We start from the raw sequence: 18,728 nt of genomic DNA on the forward strand, positions 1-18,728 counted from the left end.
TAAATTACCTCCTAGCTGCTGAAGGCAAGTACCACCTGGCTTGTTACATCCTGTTTATGAAGTCTGTGATGAGAAGGAATGAAGGCACAAAATTTACTGAAACAGCAGTGCTTTGGCTTCAAAGTGAGCTTCAAAAAGCAGCCAGTTAAGGCCATGTTTTTGAGCTACTTGAAGTTTGGCATTGTTACTGCAATCTTGCAACGGAAACTGTCATTGAAATTCCACACACTTAACTTTACATCATTTGTAGATCATCATTCAAGGAAAATCTCCAAACTCATATTGGGATTTTATTTCAGTTCACTTCCTTGCCTGATTGGTCGCATGCTGAGAGACAAACACTCATGTCCAGCCAAGTATAAATATGTACCTGTCTCACAAATGATGAGATGACCATTCTCGAGAAGACACATTTCTATCACTCGTACATGTTGCACCGAAAATTTCACACCCTGGCCACAAAGGTTTTTTTTGTCAGTGAGGATCATGCATCACCAAGACTTGTTCAGATTGCCTGTACGTGTTCCTCCACTTGCTGTATGAAGGCCAATCTTTTCTTGAGGGCAATACTGATGAAGAGAACCTTAAGAAACAGGAATCAGTGAAATTCAAGGTGCTTAGTGTAGCTCATTATATATTGTGTGAACAGTGGAAGGTAATGGACATCAAAGCATATTGGTCTTGGGTGCACCCTCCATCAAGCAACTGGGCAAAACAACTTATTCTGCTTTTTCATGAGTCTGGCCACTGTATGTATTATGAAGGAATCTTAAAGGTGGACAAAGCCTTAGTAGAGAAAACCGTGCTAACAATGGATGATGAGAATGGTTGCTGCTGTTCCTCCTAATCTTATTCCCAAGAAATGTATTCACTATGTAGCTGACAATATTAATATACATTATACTTCTCTGAATGGCAAAAACACATTTCATAAACCCAAATCACTGCTTGGCAAAGATGACTTGCCACAATCTGACGTTTATTGATCTAAAGTAATCAAACAACAGCACACTCGGTGTTCCTGATTTAGGTGACACAATCATACCAGCCAGGGTAAGAAATGATGAAGCTAAACCAGTAGTCAAGAACCCTGTTCGCAGAGTGGTACTCTGAATCTGAAGAAAACTGCAAATCTGCAGTGATAGCAAGATCCTCTGATATGGCTTTTTATCATTAAACTTCAAAATGAGGATGTGGATGGACACATGACAACAGAATCAGTAATAACTACCATTGGACACTCATCAGTCATTCAAGCCCCTGCCCATGAGCTAGACACTCTTGTTACTTTTGCATAGGGATGCAAATATGTCATCAGTGCATTGGCAGCAGTACATGGTTCTAACAGTTGATGAAGCTCTGTACTGTACACTGATGGAACTAAAGTGGGCTGCACCAGAGTACAGAGAGTGGCTTATTTCATGATTAGGAAGCCTTCATGTCTGAATGAACTTTCAAAAACTCTAAGGTCAGCACCCACAGTCTTTGGAGCTAGCAGATTCCTGGATTGAAGGTGATGTTTTTAGCCCAAACTCAACAGAACAAGCTAGGAATGGCAAGTCATATGCTAGAGCAATGCAGGCTCACAAATTGATATTTCAAGCACTGTGGAGCCTGCTTCTTCCACAACTCTTGGACTTCATAGCAACACATGATCAGGAGCTCAAAGAGAATACCATCAGAGCTACTTGGTCACATTGTTATGGTGAGCTCATGTCCGTTCATGCTTCACAAATATTTTGAAATCTCACCTCTACATTTGCAAAGGTGAAGGTAGTGTGAACTTCAGGTTTTGGTGGCAGTACATGGAAATGGTGGCCCTACCGCTCATATTCAGCTGTGCCCAGAGAGAAGGAAATGGAGAACTGCATCTCTTGACCTTCAAATGTGTGCTGTCATTCTCCATGATATCTGACCATACAAACTATATATGGTGGGGTGCTATCTGCATCACAGAATTGCATCAACTATTGACATGCTCAGGTTGTTCCAGCAAGGGAACTTTGTTGTCGAGATCATGTCTGAAGTTCAACCAAGTGGATCCTAATTAGAGCCAAGAGTGGCTTAATGGCATAGGAAAGAAAGGAGGTGGAATTTACAGTTATGTTTTTGTGTGTCTTGGGGGACAATAGAATAAGGAGGAAAACATGATCAGAAATAGTTTAAAACTGATAAAGATGACCCAGGAGCCAGCCTTCTTGATGTTTAAGAGGAAGGGCATTAATAGTATCTAAGCTAACGCCAGATAGCACTTGGGAGTTCAAAAAGAGACTCTTAACGATCCGAAGAGGAGTAGAGCCTATCTGCATGGAGTCCAGGGTTAAGTGAGATGTGAAAGGAGGGAGAAAGAAGGAAGCATGAGAGGTTAGATGCTGATTTGAACCTAGAGTTTTTAGTCAAGGAAGTTAAGGAAGGACAGGGCTGGACTTTTAGTTTGTGAGATTTTCAAAAATGTATTACACTCATTTTGCCTGCCCAGTGAGGTCCCATTAGGTAGAATTGTGAAGCTTTGTGGTACACTGTTTTAATGTAATCTTTTTTCAGGATTGTGAATAAATTTATTTTTAGCTTTGACTGTATTGGGGGATAAATTAATTGTGGTGCATTCTCAAAGGAAGACAGCATAATCAAAGGAAAAGAAGTCACTGAGTATGGGTGGGTGAGATTCTGTGGCCTGCGTTGTGCAGGAGGTCAGACTAGATGATCATAATGGTCCCTTCTGACCTTAGTATCTATGAATCTATGAATCTATGAATTGCAGGCATCACCAAGACTTGTTCAGCCATCAGCAAATAGGCCTTGATTTACAACCTAAGAGCCCAAATTGCAGCAGACACCTGACCCTTGTTCCACGTTGGCTTGGATGACCAACTTATTCACATAAGTCAAGGAAGCAGTGTGACAATGAAGATGAGAATGCCCTCTTATAAACACTTCAGTGATTCAAGGTTTTTTCTGGCGAGGAACCACCCTCTTCATTGCAAAATGTTGAAACAAAAGTTCTGGCCACTAAAGCTGTAGAAAATAAAATGTTGCATGCAAATATCCTAGGACAGGTGCAATTGGACAGCTTTGTGGGGAGAAATAGCTTGTGACGGAAGAGGGCGAGCCTAGACATATACATGTTCATGATGTGCTGCTAAAAAATAATGCTCCAACTTCTTCTATACTGTATGAGGTGGGGAAAGAAGTCAAAGGAAAGTTTTTACCATGAAGGTAGACAGAAATATTCTTCAGTGATTAATCTCAGCCTATGAAGCTGGCAAGACTGTGAATTTGCAACAAATTTTGAAACATGAGTTAATGCCTGCCCTTTGGCATTAGCACAGTCAAATGGCAGACTAAGAACAGGCACAAAAGCAATACTCGGTGATGTACTGACAGCTGATGTCCACTGCTTGCCAACAGTTACCCCTGTTGGGAGAAGCTGTTGTGTAATAGATGCAAAAGCTTCTGCAAGCCGTCTGGAACTAAAATGTTTGGAGACCCTGCAGGGATATTTGTAAAAACTGGAGCAGACTTCTACAGAATAAATTGTGATGTGTTTGACAGGTATTGCAAGGAGTTTATCAAGGGTGATATAATGTAGAAATGCTCAAGAGAGGTACAAGACCCATCCGAAGAGTAGTGAAAGGAAAATATGTGCCTCTTCCACACGCAGTAATTGGATGAATTTCATTGCAGTTCCAGAAAATAAGGAGGACCTTGCAATATTTTTGTCCGAGCAACTAATGACACAAGCACAACATGATAAAATCATTCTGGCTGGTGGCTTTCAGGATGAGACTGAAGTGAGATGCTCAATATTGAGCAGGTGAGACCAATCAGCTGTGTGTTTATCAGGAAGATGCCGACACAAGTATGATTTTTACGCTGTGTCCATAGGGATACCAACAGTGTTGGTTGGTGCAGTCAGGTAGACTGATGTGCTTATTCTCTTGCTGGCTCACTATAGCAAAATGACATGTGGGCAGCTTTGAATGAAAGCTGGCACATCAAAGGAACCAAAGTATTCTCCTGTTCATGCCATTTATGAGCAACTACAATAGGGACCTACTGTTCTGGAAATTCTCTATTTGCAAAATCATGGCCCAACTGGTTGTGATGCTGGACACAGCAAGAAGACAAATATGGAAAGTTTTTCAGCGATGCCATTAGCTTCTAACTCAGAAGGGGTGACCTGGACCTGAAGGTGAAAAGCGTAGCAGAGCTTATTTATAAGATGTATGTAGAAGTCCCGAGCAGTGACAAAGTATGTGCCATTTTGTTCAGAATGCTCTACCCCCAAATAGTGATGCAGTTTTCTTTCACATATACAGAGCTCGTTACCAGACACTAGTTTGGAGACAGGCCCACTGCCCAAATGCAATACTTCCTCTTCCAAATAGAGTGGGTTGGAAACAGAAGGATGGAGAGATGGTGCTACAGCTTGTGTCATTGCCACCAATTCCAGCAGATTGCATGGAGGCAATATTCTGTGGCCACACAATAGGGTGCAGAAGTCACCAGTTTAGGTGTAGGACAGCATGATTTGTTTCTACAGGAGCATGCAAATATAGACAACTGGAATAAGATTGTGTCCATGTATCTGACAATTAGTGCAGAAGGACAGTATTGTCAAATAAGTAGATGTTAACATAATAATTGACCTATTAGGATGTTGATTCAGTCTGCCACTGTATACCAAAGTTTCTTGAAATAGTGTTGAATAGTTTCTTGAAAAGTTTCACAATAGTGAAACTTGTGTGCATCAAAATATTTACTTAATGTTTAGTCAAGAAAATAATTTCACTTTTAAAAACAGGTGTTTTTAGATTGTGTTGTATTTGATAGTTAAGTCAGCTTGTATACTTTTATTTCAAGATGCTAATGCTCAAGTTTAAGAACCATGTAAGCATGATCAGTCATAATTGTATAACCTATTAAATTATTTTGAGTACCTCTTGCAAATAAGAAACTGAAATTCAATAGTTTTGTAAAAAGTTTTACAAACTATTTGATCACTTTTATGATCTCCAACAGCTAATTAAGATCTAACTGAAGTATGTTAATCCTAAACAAAAAGGAAATAAAGATTTACACTGAAGCAATTTCCATATGTTACTTTATTCTCTTGGTAGAGGCCTTTACATACAACATGCAGGGTTGGCAACAACCATGTTTGGATTCAACACATCCTAATTATCCTAAAAAGACTTGCTACTATTTTTTAATAAAAAATGCCACAAACAAGTAACTTCTTTGAAAACCCAGCTAGTCTATAAGTTTTTATTTTTTTCTAGCATACTACTGCAGTGCTTCTACCCATTTGTAGTTTTCCCCCCTACTAGTTAAATTATTATTCTTATTTAGGCTTGGCAGGATTCTGTTTTAATCAATAACTGTCGGTAAATGTCGATTTCAGCTGACACACAGAAATTGGCGGGAAAAAATCAATCAGTAACAGTTGACGTGCCTGCCGGGATAGAGTATCACTGGTTCTGCCACCATGCAGAGAGTCCTCTGCAGCCCTGCTGTCACAGGAGTGAGCAAGTGGGTCCCTGACAATGGAGCTGCAGAGGGCTCCCTGTGCTGCCTCAGGGTCATTGTCACCAGATCCCTGCATGCCACAAGGTGCCGCGGAGGCTGCGGTACTGGAAGGATAGAACTGAGACCATGGCCAGGACGGCAAGAAAGAGGAGGCAGAGTTCTTAGCCATGAGGGAGACTATCCCACTGCTCAGTGGCTCCCGTGGCAGTGCAGGGCAAGTCCACTGCAGCCCCGCTGTCATGAGCTTTCTCTCTAACCACCAGCTGATAGTACCAAGGCTGCAGCCTTCCCCACACTTTGTGCCGCCTGGGATCAGGTGTCACAGGTCCTGAGACCATGCAGGGAGCCCTTTGCAGCTCTACTGTTAATGCCCCACTCATTCATTTGCCAGCCAATAGTTTGGGAGCCATCCCCGGGCAGGAACTGTTCATCAGCGGGGCAGCGGACAACAACTAGTGCTACTGTTTACAGCAGGGGTTTTCAAATGGGCAGGTTGGGACCCCTCAGGGGGTCATGAGGTTATTACATGGAGGGTCGCGAGCTGTCACCCTCCACCCCAAACCCTGCTTTGCCTCCAGCATTTATAATAGTGTTAAATATATTTAAAAGTGTTTTTAATGTATAACGGAGGTTGCCATACAGTCCTGGCCAGGGGGTCTGTGCTTCATTGGACCAGGATGATTGCAGCTTCCCTTGCACCTTGCTCCTCGGTGTCCTGACACATGTGATTATGCAGGGAGCCCCCTATAGCCTACTGTCAGCACTGCCCTAGCCCCAGCCCTACCTCCACAAATATAAAAATAATAAAAATATAAAAAATCTTAAAAATAAAAATTGATAAAAATCATTGACATTAGAAAAAAGAAAAATTGAATTCTGCCAGGCCTATTCATATTGCAGGAGTAGTTGGACTCCATCCTTACTGTGCTAGGCACTCTATAGATACATAAAATACATTAATGGACTATAAGGTGGATAGAAAGCTGGCTAGATTGTCAGGCTCAACGGGTAGTGATCAACGGCTCAATGTCTAATTGGCAGCTGGTATCAAGCGGAGTGCCCCAGGGGGTTGGTCCTGGGGCCGGTTTTGTTCAACATCTTTATTAGTGATCTGGATGATGGGATTAATTGCACCCTCAGCAAATTCACAGATGATACTAAGATGGGGGGAGAGGTAGATACGGTGGAGGGTAGGGATAGGGTCCAGAATGACCTAGACAAATTGGAGGATTGGGCCAAAAGAAATCTGATGAGGTTCAACAAGGGCAAGTGCAGAGTCCTGCACTTAGGACGGAAGAATCCCATGCACCGCTACAGGCTGGGGACCGACTGGCTAAGCGGCAGTTCTTCAGAAAAGGACTTGGGGATTACAGTGGACGAGAAGCTGGATATGAGTCAGCAGTGTGCCCTTGTTGCCAAGAAGGCCAACGACATATTGGGCTCTATTAGTAGGAGCATTGCCAACAGATCGAGGGAAGTGATTATTCCCCTCTATTCGGCAATGGTGAGGCCACACCTGGAGTGTTCCGTCTACACTACAGAAGGGATGTGAACAAACTAGAGAGAGTCCAGCAGGGGGCAATGAAAATGAGTAGGGGGCTGGGGCACATGATTTACAAGAAGAGATTGAGGGAATTGGGGTTATTTAGTCTGCAGAAGAGAAGAGTGAGGAGGGATTTGATAGCAGCCTTCAACTACCTGAAGGGGGGTTCCAAAGAGGATGGAGCTCGGCTGTTCTAAGTGGTGGCAGATGACAGAACAAGAAGCAATGGTCTCAAGTTGCAGTGTGGGAGGTCTAGGTTGGATATTAGGAAACACTATTTCACTAGGAGGGTAGTGAAGCACTGGAATGGGTTACCTAGGGAGGTGGTGAAATCTCCATCCTTAGATGTTTTTAAGATCCAGCTTGACAAAGCCCTGGCTGGGATGATTTAGTTGGTGTTGTTCCTGCTTTGAGCAGGGGATTGGACTAGATGACCTTGCAACCCTAATATTCTGTGATAAGAAAGACGCTGCTGTTCTGAAGAGTTTACAATCTAAGTATGTTCTAAATTAGGTTCTCCCTCCCATTAAAGATTGGCAGGGGCACATTGTGCCCAGGATCAAGCACTCACTGTTCTGCCTGGTGCTGCTTGCTAGGTATTTCGCTGTTGTCTTGCCCTCATCTAGCATTACTAAGGCAACTTCTTCCACGTATTGGTGGTATTTTGCTTCTGTCATCTTTCATTCTGTTTCAGGGACATTCTCAGTTGTGTCAAGGTGCACAGCTTGATTGTGAAACAGGTATGCAGGGCTAATTTTTAATCAGGAGTTGGGAAGGAACACTTGCCACTGGGATGAAAAGAGCATGAGACGTTGCCAACTTTGTCAGTTGGAGGGAGATTAAAGTGGATACTTGGCACTGGAGAGTTTAACACTTGGAAGGGAAATTGTATTGGGGCATGCCATTGACAGGAGGGATTAAGAAGCATTGATAGCTAGGAAAAGAGGGTTAGGTTACTATTCTTGCCATTAGAAAAGGATTGGGAGGCTTGTGGGAGTGGTCTTAGGGCATGTCCTCCTCTCCTGCTGCCACTGCCTCTCCCCTCCTCCCAAAAATAAACCTCAAGAGGGATGCACTTCGGGAACATCCTCTTATTGCTGCATTTCAGGTATGGGCTCCAAGAGTGCAGGATACATGTTGGCTAGCTGTTTCCATTGATTAAGCCCTACTTTCCTTAAATTGTGGGGAGGTGTCCTAGAGTACGGGCTTTGTTCCTATACCAAATCCAAAACTGCAGCTCGTAGTCTTGCCTGAGCTGTTTGCCCTGCTCTGGAATAACTACTTAAACTTTTTTAAACCTTTAGACCAATTACATCTTCATGCATCCTGCTATTAATATGAAAGTCTCTCCATGTGCAATACATTACATTTGTTTAGTGTTCTAGAGTTCTGTAGTTTTCTCTCTCAAATATGCATAGTCCTTTGAGGCATTGCAACCCGGTAAATACTGGATTTGTAAGGTTTTAGCCAGACTAAAACAAAAAGAAAAATGCGGCTGAGCTGGAGGAGGGAGCGGAATCACCTTTAAAGAATTTCACGTTGTTGGGGTTCGTATAATAGAGGAGTCCTTGAAATGTTTCACTGTGGAAAAACAATTCAGAAAACAAAAAAACAATACTACCCCCCCAACCTCCCCGCTGTTTCCCAGGCACTTTCCCATCCTCTAGCAAACAGTCTGCCATTTCACCCTCTTTCTAATCCCAGCTGAATTTCAAAACCTATTGGGTGTGGATGCAGAATATTAGGTCTAATTTGCTATTAGTTTAGATGTCTGTTGATTCCTTCCTTGACAAATTTGAGTAAATAAAATTTTGTGTTTGCAAGATTTACTTTAGAATTGCATGTTGTGCAATGAGGTTTTAGTTGAAAACACAATAGCTATTGAATTAAGCTGCTTACAGAGTGATCTATAAAATCTTTCTAGATGTCTTTCTCTAACTGCTGAACAGCCAAGGCCTCATTCCCTCTCCCACAACAGCCCCCCTCCCCCCGACAAGTTAATGGGTTAAAATGGCAGTAGAAACTGCCTTCTAATACTAGGGTTTGAAAAGTGCACTTAACCACTTGCTCAGGGCATGTAGAATAAAGCATCAGGCAAAGTAATTTACAATCCTGTTTTCCTTTGAGGATAATGCAAAGCAAGACTACATAATGGAAGTATTATTTCCTGTATTTTTGTCAATTCAAGGTCCCTACTTACACTCTACTGGAAAGGCAATGAAGGAGTAGAAGTGGCTTCATTTCTTGTTTGCTGTTTTTGAATGGTTTAGAATGTCTCAAACAATGGGTACAGGATCATACACTTGCTATTACATAGATGAGGACTGAGAGACTTAAACAGGGAAAAAGAAATCTGAAAATATTATATGATTCTGACCCCTAACGAATCCACTGACACAGAAACATTGGGTTCATCAGTTCCATGTATACTTTTCATTAAAATGGCTTTCGCTTGGGGTTGATTCAAACAGTCTGATATTGATCCTTGTTGCACAAAACTGTGTTTAATGTACACAGTATTTACATAGCAAGCTAACCACCTTGGTCAAAAGAGAAACAAAAAGATGAAATGTCAGCTATCTTTTATTCAAATGAAGCTTCATTCTGGTGCAATTTTTAATCTGAATTTCAAAAATTATTTTACGTGGCTATAGCTCTTGCATTAATAGTTACGTTGTGCGAAGTATTTTAATAATTTAACAGAAAAGGCCTTGGAAGGAATAAAATAAATGCATTGGCTTAAATATATCTCAGTGGTTACAAATTTTAAGGCCCTGTTTAACTTAGAGAAGGTATTAAATTGAATTTTCTCAGATAATTGACAATATATTTGAAATGGTCTGCTGTGTGAGTGGCTTTTTTGCTTCATGAAAGAGGAACTATACGCCAAAAAGGCTTCTCTGATGCAGCTACCTAAACTAGCATAGTTGGTGGTCTCCTGTAAAATTCTATTTTTTTAACAAGTATGTAATGAAATATTTAAGAAAAATAAATCTAGCATAACTGAAATCTGAAGTTGCCCATATATTCTTATTTAGAGGTATCTATCTGTACTGCAGGCAACTTGAACTGTTCCCCGTACTGGAAAATTTAATGTACCACTCAATTACTATTCTTTAGCCCAATTTAAAATAATAGATTGGGAGTAAGGTCTTAATGCAGTGTAACCTTTGGAACATTAGAAATAACCTCTTTCCCTTCTGAGGTTGGTGTACAGTAATGGCATCAGTCTTATCACATTACATGAATATATTTTCTAACTGTATTTAAAACTTTTTCACTTGACATTTGTTCAGTATGTCTCTCCTTGCTCTCGCCCATTAGACTACAATACAGTTTAGAAATACTGTCAGTGTTGCAAGAAAATATGCCATATCTTAGGGCTTTGTGGTTCCTTCATTATGTTGTTTTGGAGTTACATTAACCCTAGCTTGCATATCTTTCAATGTTTGGACTTTTCATTTATGCTTTTGAGATTTTTTTGTTGAACTTACTGCTCTGTTTTGCCACAATCTATTTGATTCCTCCTCGTTGGTGGGAAACCTTTGTTTTCCCATAACACACTTAGTTCTGTTTTTATTGATGTGTATAGTTGCAACTATATGAAGTATAGAATAAAATACCTTGGCCTGTGTCTATATTTTTTTAACACTGTTCCCGAGACCTCCATGAGTTTGTTTGCATTCTGAGTTTTGAGAATGCTAACAGATGAAAACGAATATCTACTACAGTTCTGGTTTCGATCCTTAATCAACTCACTTCATTAAGAGAGAGAGGGTTTTTGGTTTATCCTGTTGCTGAGGACTCAAACTTGCTTTTTTGAAGGATCTTTTCTTTTTTCCTGAGCACTCTTGCTTCAGAACTAAACTTTTTCCTCCTGTCATTTTACTCTCAGAAGTGTGCTGGGCTTGATTTCTTCCTCTTCCCTTATGCCCCCACTACCCTACCCTCCATTCACCTTAATTTGGAGGTCAGTTACTTATAAATTACATATGTATCCATTTGTGATTAAATATGTTATATAATTCTTGGTGTAGTGTTCTGATAGGTGTAGTGTTCTATAGGAAGATGCAATCCTTGTTTCAAAGGCATTGTCATGTGCATTCTTTGACTGAATATAGTTAAAGTGGAGCAGAGGGGGCATTGGTATAAATTTAGTTAATGCCATATTATAGTTGAGATTTTTAAATGCATAAAAGATAGCAAAGTCAATGTTCTGGTTCTTGCTGTAATTATGCCACATTGCACATACATATATTAGCTCTTTTGCCCTATTGCCATACACTGGAAAAGAAAACACAACATATCCACAAGGAGGTGTGGTTGTTGCTGCTTTGATATTCAGAACTTTGACTTTCCAAAGTTTGGTTCCAATCCTGTGTTCCTTACTTAAGGCAAAACTTCAACTAACTTAAATGGGAGTTTGCCTAAGGAATGCACAAGTTGGGAAAGTAAGGAGCAGAGGAGGTGAGAAATGAGGCAGTAACACAGATTTATTTTTTATTTTGCATGTAATATTTAGTCTCAAGCACCAAAAACCTAGTTGAAGTGGAGTTAAGGTTGAAAATATCTGTACATTACTGCAGTGAAAAACACTTTACGAAGTCGTAGTAATTTATTAAGCACAAGTGTTATAAAGCAATTACCATGCAGCAAATCTGTTGGGTTTTTTTACTGTTTTAAAACTTTGCTTAGTGAGAAGACTCCCTATAGAATTTGCATGCTGTACAGGGACACTGTTCCTTTCAAGATGTGCAAAGATGGACTTTGCTTTTACCTACAAAAAAATTCTACTTCCTCCATGTAGCTTTCTTACATTTGCTTCCTATGTTGTATTAGGCACACAACAGACACCTCCACCCCTTACCTTTCTCCCATGTTGTGCGAGGAGAGCTATGTCTTGGGGAGGCATGTGGTGTAGGTTTTGAAGTTGACCGTAGGAGACTACATGGCACCCCTCTCCTTGAATGTAACTCTCTCCGTCTAACTCCTAACCACTCCCAGTTTCACCCCATTTGGCATATTCCTACTTTCCCTTTATGAAGTCATCATTGAATCCATATTATACACTAGAACTTCCTTTAATAACCAGCATTTTGAATTGTTTTACCAACAGACCAACCAAATGTGGTCAAAGATACCAGTCTTTATGAAAACCAACATACTAAAAACAGGTTTCAGAGTAACAGCCGTGTTAGTCTGTATTCGCAAAAAGAAAAGGAGTACTTGTGGCACATCCGATGAAGTGAGCTGTAGCTCACGAAAGCTTATGCTCAAATAAATTGGTTAGTCTCTAAGGTGCCACAAGTACTCCTTTTCTTTATATTAAAAACAGTTTGGAGTTTCTGGCCACGATATTTTGTAGCTGTGGGCATCAAAAATGTTAGGAAAACATTCAGGAGGTGAGATGGTTTCATTTTTGAGCCCTCATCTCTCCCAAATTCCATGTGCAATTTGCCTCAGACTTTTGAGAAAAATTTTACCCTATTTAAGATAATTTTTTAATGAAAATTCAGGCAGATTGTCATTTTAGTGAAGTGAGAGGAATTTAAAAAATGGTTATAAAGGAAGGCTAGCAACTACCTGAGCAATGTCTCTTGCGTCTTCAAAACAGATGACCTGGAGTTGAGGGAGTTTATTGTATTAAAACAAACAAAAAAACCCACCAAACAAACATTGTTTACACAGCTATGGATAAAATGCCTAACACCATACCATTGAAGGTCATGTTGGAAAGAGAGACAGTGTGGTGAATGGGGCACACCTGGGTCCTGTTCTTCACTCTTCCACTTACTTGCACTATGAACATAGGCATAGGCATCACTGTCCCTCTGTTTCCAGTAGTGCCCTTCATCTTACTTGTCTGTTTAGCTTCTAAGCTCTTTGGAGCAGGGTCTGTCTTACTATATGCATATACAATGTCTAATATAATGGGGTCTTGATCTTTGTTGGGGCTTCTAGTATTATCACAGTAACAGTAGTAAATATTTGATTACTTGCATACTTATATATATGCATATTCAGTAGCAAATTAAAGTTACAAATGAGTATATTTGTGAAATATATATTTAACTCTTTCATCACTTAGGTTCCTGTGGCTAGAGCCAGCATTCTCTGGCTTACTGGGGAGTATTGTGAACGAGTTCCAAAGATTGCACCTGATGTTTTGAGAAAGATGGCTAAGAGCTTCACTAATGAAGATGACCTTGTGAAGCTGCAGATCTTAAATTTGGGAGCAAAACTGTATTTAACCAACTCAAAACAGGTAAGCGTAAGACTATATAAAAAAGGGATCCTTTCCTGCCACAGGAAAGTATATTTTTTGCATTCTGCATGGATTAGCACTCATTTCTTACATATAGATCTAAAACAAGCAAGCTTTACATGTGGAAATTTACTACCGCATCACTGACTGGACCCAAAACTAGTAGCACACAGAACAGGAGGTCAGTGTATTTGTTGCCTTAGCACTAGGGTTGTGTGAAATGTAGCAATTCCATTTGCAGGGAATTTGACAAACCCACCTTGATTTTCAGTTGTTTGGGTTAATGCTTTTTGAACGTAAAACTCCAAAGCAAACTGCTTTGCTAATTTTCACATGCTTTTGGGACCATGCTTTACCTCCCACCAGATGTCCTAAAATCCCTCTTGCCTTTTTCTCAGGTCAGATCTGCTAGGATAACAGTGAATTGCAGGGGGACTACGAGCCTAAATCTCCAGTAGAGGCAGAGTCTCAGGACTCTGCCTGTAGAGAGGTGATGACTGGAGGCAGGGCACCTAAGGGGACATCCTTTTAGCATACCACACAGGGGTCAGAGGTGCAGTTACCTCAAAACTGTCACAATGACCACTTCCCTTTCCTTACCCTGTCATTTCATATAAAAAAAAAAGCTTTTCTAGCCCTTCGGTCATAGAGATAATTGGAAAAACTTGAACTGAATATAAACGGATACACTTATGCCTGCCTGAATCTGCAGATAGCCTGAAAAAATAATGGAGAGGTATGAACTGCCCCATTCATCTTTGATGAAGGCCTTGTGAATTGTCATTGTATGGCCACAGAATATAGCATTTTTTCACAAAGCTACAAATGGAGCACATTTGTCATGAAAGTTGTCCACTTTTCTATAGCCAGTTGCCTGAAGTTTTTCTCTATCTCCCTGTCCTTCCAGACCTGCATGCCTCTTGCTCTCCAGCTTTCCACTCAACAGGAAGTTAATTGGGTTGCAGGGCATATTCCCTGCACTATACCAGGGAGCTAAACAGCAAGGCGGTCTTGACCCTATTCCCTTTCTCCCCTTTTCTGTGGATCTGCCACTTGCAATCTGAGTTTCTTCTCTAGTGGACTCAAAGTAGAACATGCATCAGATTGTTTGCCAGCTATCAACAGGCTTCAAAAGAGTTGTCACAGTAGTTGTCAAAGGATTTTGGTGTATGCATATGGCCATTGAGAGGAAGGAGCATTGATCCATTTGGAGACCCACCATCCATCCTTAAGAAAGAAACTAACTAAATTCTTCAAGTAAAAGGTTATGGGCTTACAAAATGAGAATAATCTTTTATCCGTGCCAATGCTGTAAACATAAAAGTTCTGCAAGCAGCATACATAGGAGTCCCAAGGTGGTCCTGGTAGGGAAAAGTTTAAGAGCCCAAACTTATTTTAAAAAGTGGAAGATACATAGTTTTGGGAATATCTTCCTCAAAAAATAGCTTATGAGCTCTTCAAATTGTGTTCTTTGGAAAATCCTACTGTATTTTGAAGTCAGACGTTTTGAAGGAAAACATACGTTCTCATAGCATAACAACATAAACACTTCACCAGATTTTCTGACAATAAAATGACCCTATGTTTATTGTACCATAGTAACAGACTCTGTCTTTAACAAAATTTCTGTCTACCTTGCATTTCTCAACCATATTTATTTTCATTAGTTTTAAAAACACTGCATAAAAGTTAGATGCTAATTTTTTACCTTAGGTATGGTGGTTATAGTAACAGGTCCAAGAATCTAAAATGTTTTTACTCTTATAGGGAGGCATTGATTTTGAAATAAGGACAGTCTTGAATACACTAAAGACCTGGTAACCTAAAAGACTATCCTGTTTCAAATGGGCTATCGCGCCATCCTTTTTTCCATCAACTAGTGGGGAGGCACCAGATTTTGCTTCCTCTTTTGGGTAATCCTGCAGGTGTTCAGAGCTGTCAAGTAGGGGAAGAGAGCACAATTACAAACAGAGTCAGTCTGTGATAGATCCTCATAAATTGTGTCTGCATCAGAAATTGACTGATCAGATTTGTATCCAGTTGTGACATGGGAGTTGGATTGCCTCCCCATTCACCCAAACAAAAAGCTACTAGTATTCTGCTCAGAGAATCTAGAGGAGGGACCTCTAGCAAAGGACATTTTCTGTGTCCACTGGGGAAGGATGCTTATGTATGTTTTTTCCGCCAGTGCTGCTCATAACAAAACTCCTGGAGAGACTAAGGTTTGATTAATAGTTCCAAATGGAAGGTTCTCATTTTTGTTGCAGCTAACCAAAGCAAATTTCACTGGCTGAATGGCTTCAGATTATCATGCAGAAGTTGGTCACATAGCTCCATGTCAAACTGGGAGCCCTTGCTCTGGTATTATGGCTAATGACATAAGAGAGTTCCATAGGCATGACCATCTCCAAAAGGTAGCTAAAGGCCTCTTGTCCTATGAGAAGCCATCTACAAGAAAGGCTTGAAGTTCCAGATGGAGGCTTACAGTGTTGTGCAAACAGTCCTATGTGGACTTTTTTTAATATCCTGAATTAAAAATGCTGGACAATCTTCTTCACCTGCCTATGTCTAACTTAGACTCACTACATCTCAGGGTGATAAGACCACTATTTTAGCCTGTTACGAATTAGTTGAAGCCAGATCAGTGTGTAGTTTTGTTTTGTTTTGGGGGGTGAGGGAGAGTGGAGGGGAAATCAGGTTAATGTGGGGCTTTTGACATGTTCTGACCATTCATTAAAGAGCCCTCAGTGTAATGGGGTACTAATGAGGTACTGACAAAACTAATGTAAGCCCCTTTTGAGCCATTCATTACGTGAGAGTTCAGGATTCTTATATGGAAGATCATTTTCCTGATTGCAATGGTTTCAGTTCAGAGCGAATAAGCTTTATGCTTTAGCGATCATATTTTGCAAAGATACACCATATTTGCAAAGATAAATTGGCGCTATGTACTCATCCAAAGGTTTTTCCAAGGTGGAGTTAGAAGCTCTATCTTAAGGAGCCTATTGTCCTGCCAATGTTCTTATGTTTGAATTTGAGTCCTTTCTCCACACGCTCAATGTTAAAATCACTGGGATTTATCACCGATTCTCAAGAGTGCTCTGGATCCTGTCTATTTTAAGTGTTCACTTTAGTGCTCTGGAAAAATCATATGTACTTGCCTGAAGAGAATCTTCCACATAAAGTTTTCTCTGAAACAGATGCCCTCTCAGCCCTGTCCGTCCAGCAGGAAAGCCATTCAGCTGCCTTGCTGTCTTACTTATTGCAAATTGATGCTCTCAACTGCACAGTAGCTCCTTCCTTGCCTGTCTTCTCAAAATTGGACTTAGATACTTTTCAATTTCAGAGAATTTCAGGAAATGTTTGTGGAATCAGTCTTCTCACAAGGGAATTCCGTATCTGCTGACAACTGGAACAATTAATCTCTTCAGATGTAGAACCAATATGAAGCAGATGTTGGTGCAAAACAAATGGTCAAACAAGAACAAACACGTCCTCATTTCTTGCTTCAGATTTAGAGAATCTGGTCATAGTATATTCCGTTAACCTTCAACCCTCATAGAAGGAAGTGACCAAGAGGTTAGTCTGAAATGGCAGAAAATAATTTCTCTTTGAGCATTCCCAATATAAATAAAACTCAGCATCGCAACAGACTCCCTCAGCTGTTTCAGCAGGTGTCATGGAGAAAGCAGCCTCCAATGCACAAATATATCACTAGATTTGAAGGATATGATTTCTTTTTCAACTGAGAATCTATCAGTTATTTAGTAGCTACTAATGTATCAGAGATTGTTTCTGTATTTTCTTGAGTGTGGCTTTCACTAAAAAGCAACAGAGAGATTAATAAATACCATTTGGTATACCCAACAATGTTACATTTTGTTATGAATAGCACCCCAACATTCTTGATATACTAGACATATGTCCAATTACTATGCATGAAATTTCCTCTTTCCCCAAATTTTTTAGGAATCTCCCTGGATCTCTTTCCTTCCCGAGCCATAGGGAGAACAAGATTGCCTGCATTGCCCTCAATATGCTTGTAACACTTACAGTTCTCCATTGAGACAATGACTAATCTAATCTCATGCTTCAGGGCTTCAGCTGGTCACTTACAGGGTTCAGGAAGGATTCCTCCTGACTGCACAATTGACCATACACATTCTGTTTTTCGCCTTCCTCTGTAGAAGGGACACCAGGCAGGGTGAAACCAATGTTCCGATGTGGTACAGAAGATCCTCTTTTTTAGATGCCTGGCTTGTGTATTTTGCTTACGTGCTTAGAGTCAAACTAATCGCCAGATTTGGGGTCAGGAAAGAACTTTCCCTAAAGTCAGATTAGCAGATTTTTTTTGCCTTCCTCAGCTGCATGGAGTAAAGCTCATCTGCTGGGATGATCTGGCTGTATTACACCCAATCAGTTCCCTGGCATTGCAAGGCCTCAAGCGTTAGTCGATCTTGGTCTCTTCTCTGCCAGTGGCACGTAAGTGAGGACTGAAATGCTTTAGACTAACTAAAGTTATTGATTTCAGTATATGGGTATTTGGGTAAACTGTGGTGGCCTATGACGTACAGGAGGTCAAACTAGATCGGGGTGGCCAAACTTACTGACCCTCCGAGCTACATATGACCATCTTCAGAAGTTCAAGAGCTGGGGTATGCCTGCTGGGGCTTGGGGCTTATGCCCCATGGGAGGCATCTGCTGGGGCTCGGGGCTTCAGCCTTGCTCAAGCTGAAGCCCTAAGCCCCCAGCTGATGTGCCCCATGGGGCAGAAGCCCCGAGACCCCCCTTTTCTGGGCAGAAGCCCTTACGCCACTACCCTGCTGCAAGGCAGCGGTCCCGAGCTCCCCCAGAAGCCATTATGTTTATTATTTACCTCCACATATATTCTAGAAAGTTTGGTTGCTTTGTCACAGGACAAGAGAAATTAGTCTTTCTGTGCAAATTTCTATATTGAATGCTGCATATGATGCTCTGAACAAGTCATTGCTCTTGAAGGAAACTTGGAGACCTAAAGCATTCTTTTGTGGGGCTCTAGGAATCCAAATTTGTTGTGTCTATATTATGACTGTGGGACATAGAAGTTAATTGTAGACTTTGGGATTCTGTAATCTCTTTTTTGAATGGAAAGATTCTGCTGGTAGGCAAAAACTAAACCTTACAGGACCAAATTTATTCACCAATACTGGTGCAAGGAGGTATATAGTGCTGTCTCCATCTATGTGCCCCAGTGGCAATTTACAATTAAAGGCTGTAATTTTCTCCATTCTGTTCTTTTGGAGTTTCTGGCAGGTTGAGAAGGGGTTAGTTTTAATTTACAGCCCGGGAGCCCTGGTAGCAAATGTTGCAGAAGGGATAACCTGATTTAGTTTAACCTTTGGCACCTGAGAA

General features: G+C 40.8%; 1 protein-coding gene across 3 annotated transcripts in view; it reads left to right on the top strand.

The window, feature by feature from the left end:
• AP3B1 (adaptor related protein complex 3 subunit beta 1) overlaps positions 1 to 18,728 on the top strand; it is a 344,461-nt gene that overhangs the window by 201,698 nt on the left and 124,035 nt on the right. For all 3 annotated transcript variants that reach the window (XR_007356822.2, XM_048851142.2, XM_048851143.2), the window contains exon 15: positions 13,161 to 13,337. Coding sequence is in view for 2 of the 3 variants with exons in the window: in XM_048851142.2 (XP_048707099.1) it covers positions 13,161 to 13,337 (177 nt within the window). In the remaining variant the exon portion in view is untranslated. The remainder of the gene's footprint in view (positions 1 to 13,160; positions 13,338 to 18,728) is intronic.

Source organism: Caretta caretta, chromosome 5 (assembly GCF_965140235.1).
Source record: "Caretta caretta isolate rCarCar2 chromosome 5, rCarCar1.hap1, whole genome shotgun sequence".
Taxonomy (NCBI): domain Eukaryota; kingdom Metazoa; phylum Chordata; order Testudines; family Cheloniidae; genus Caretta; species Caretta caretta.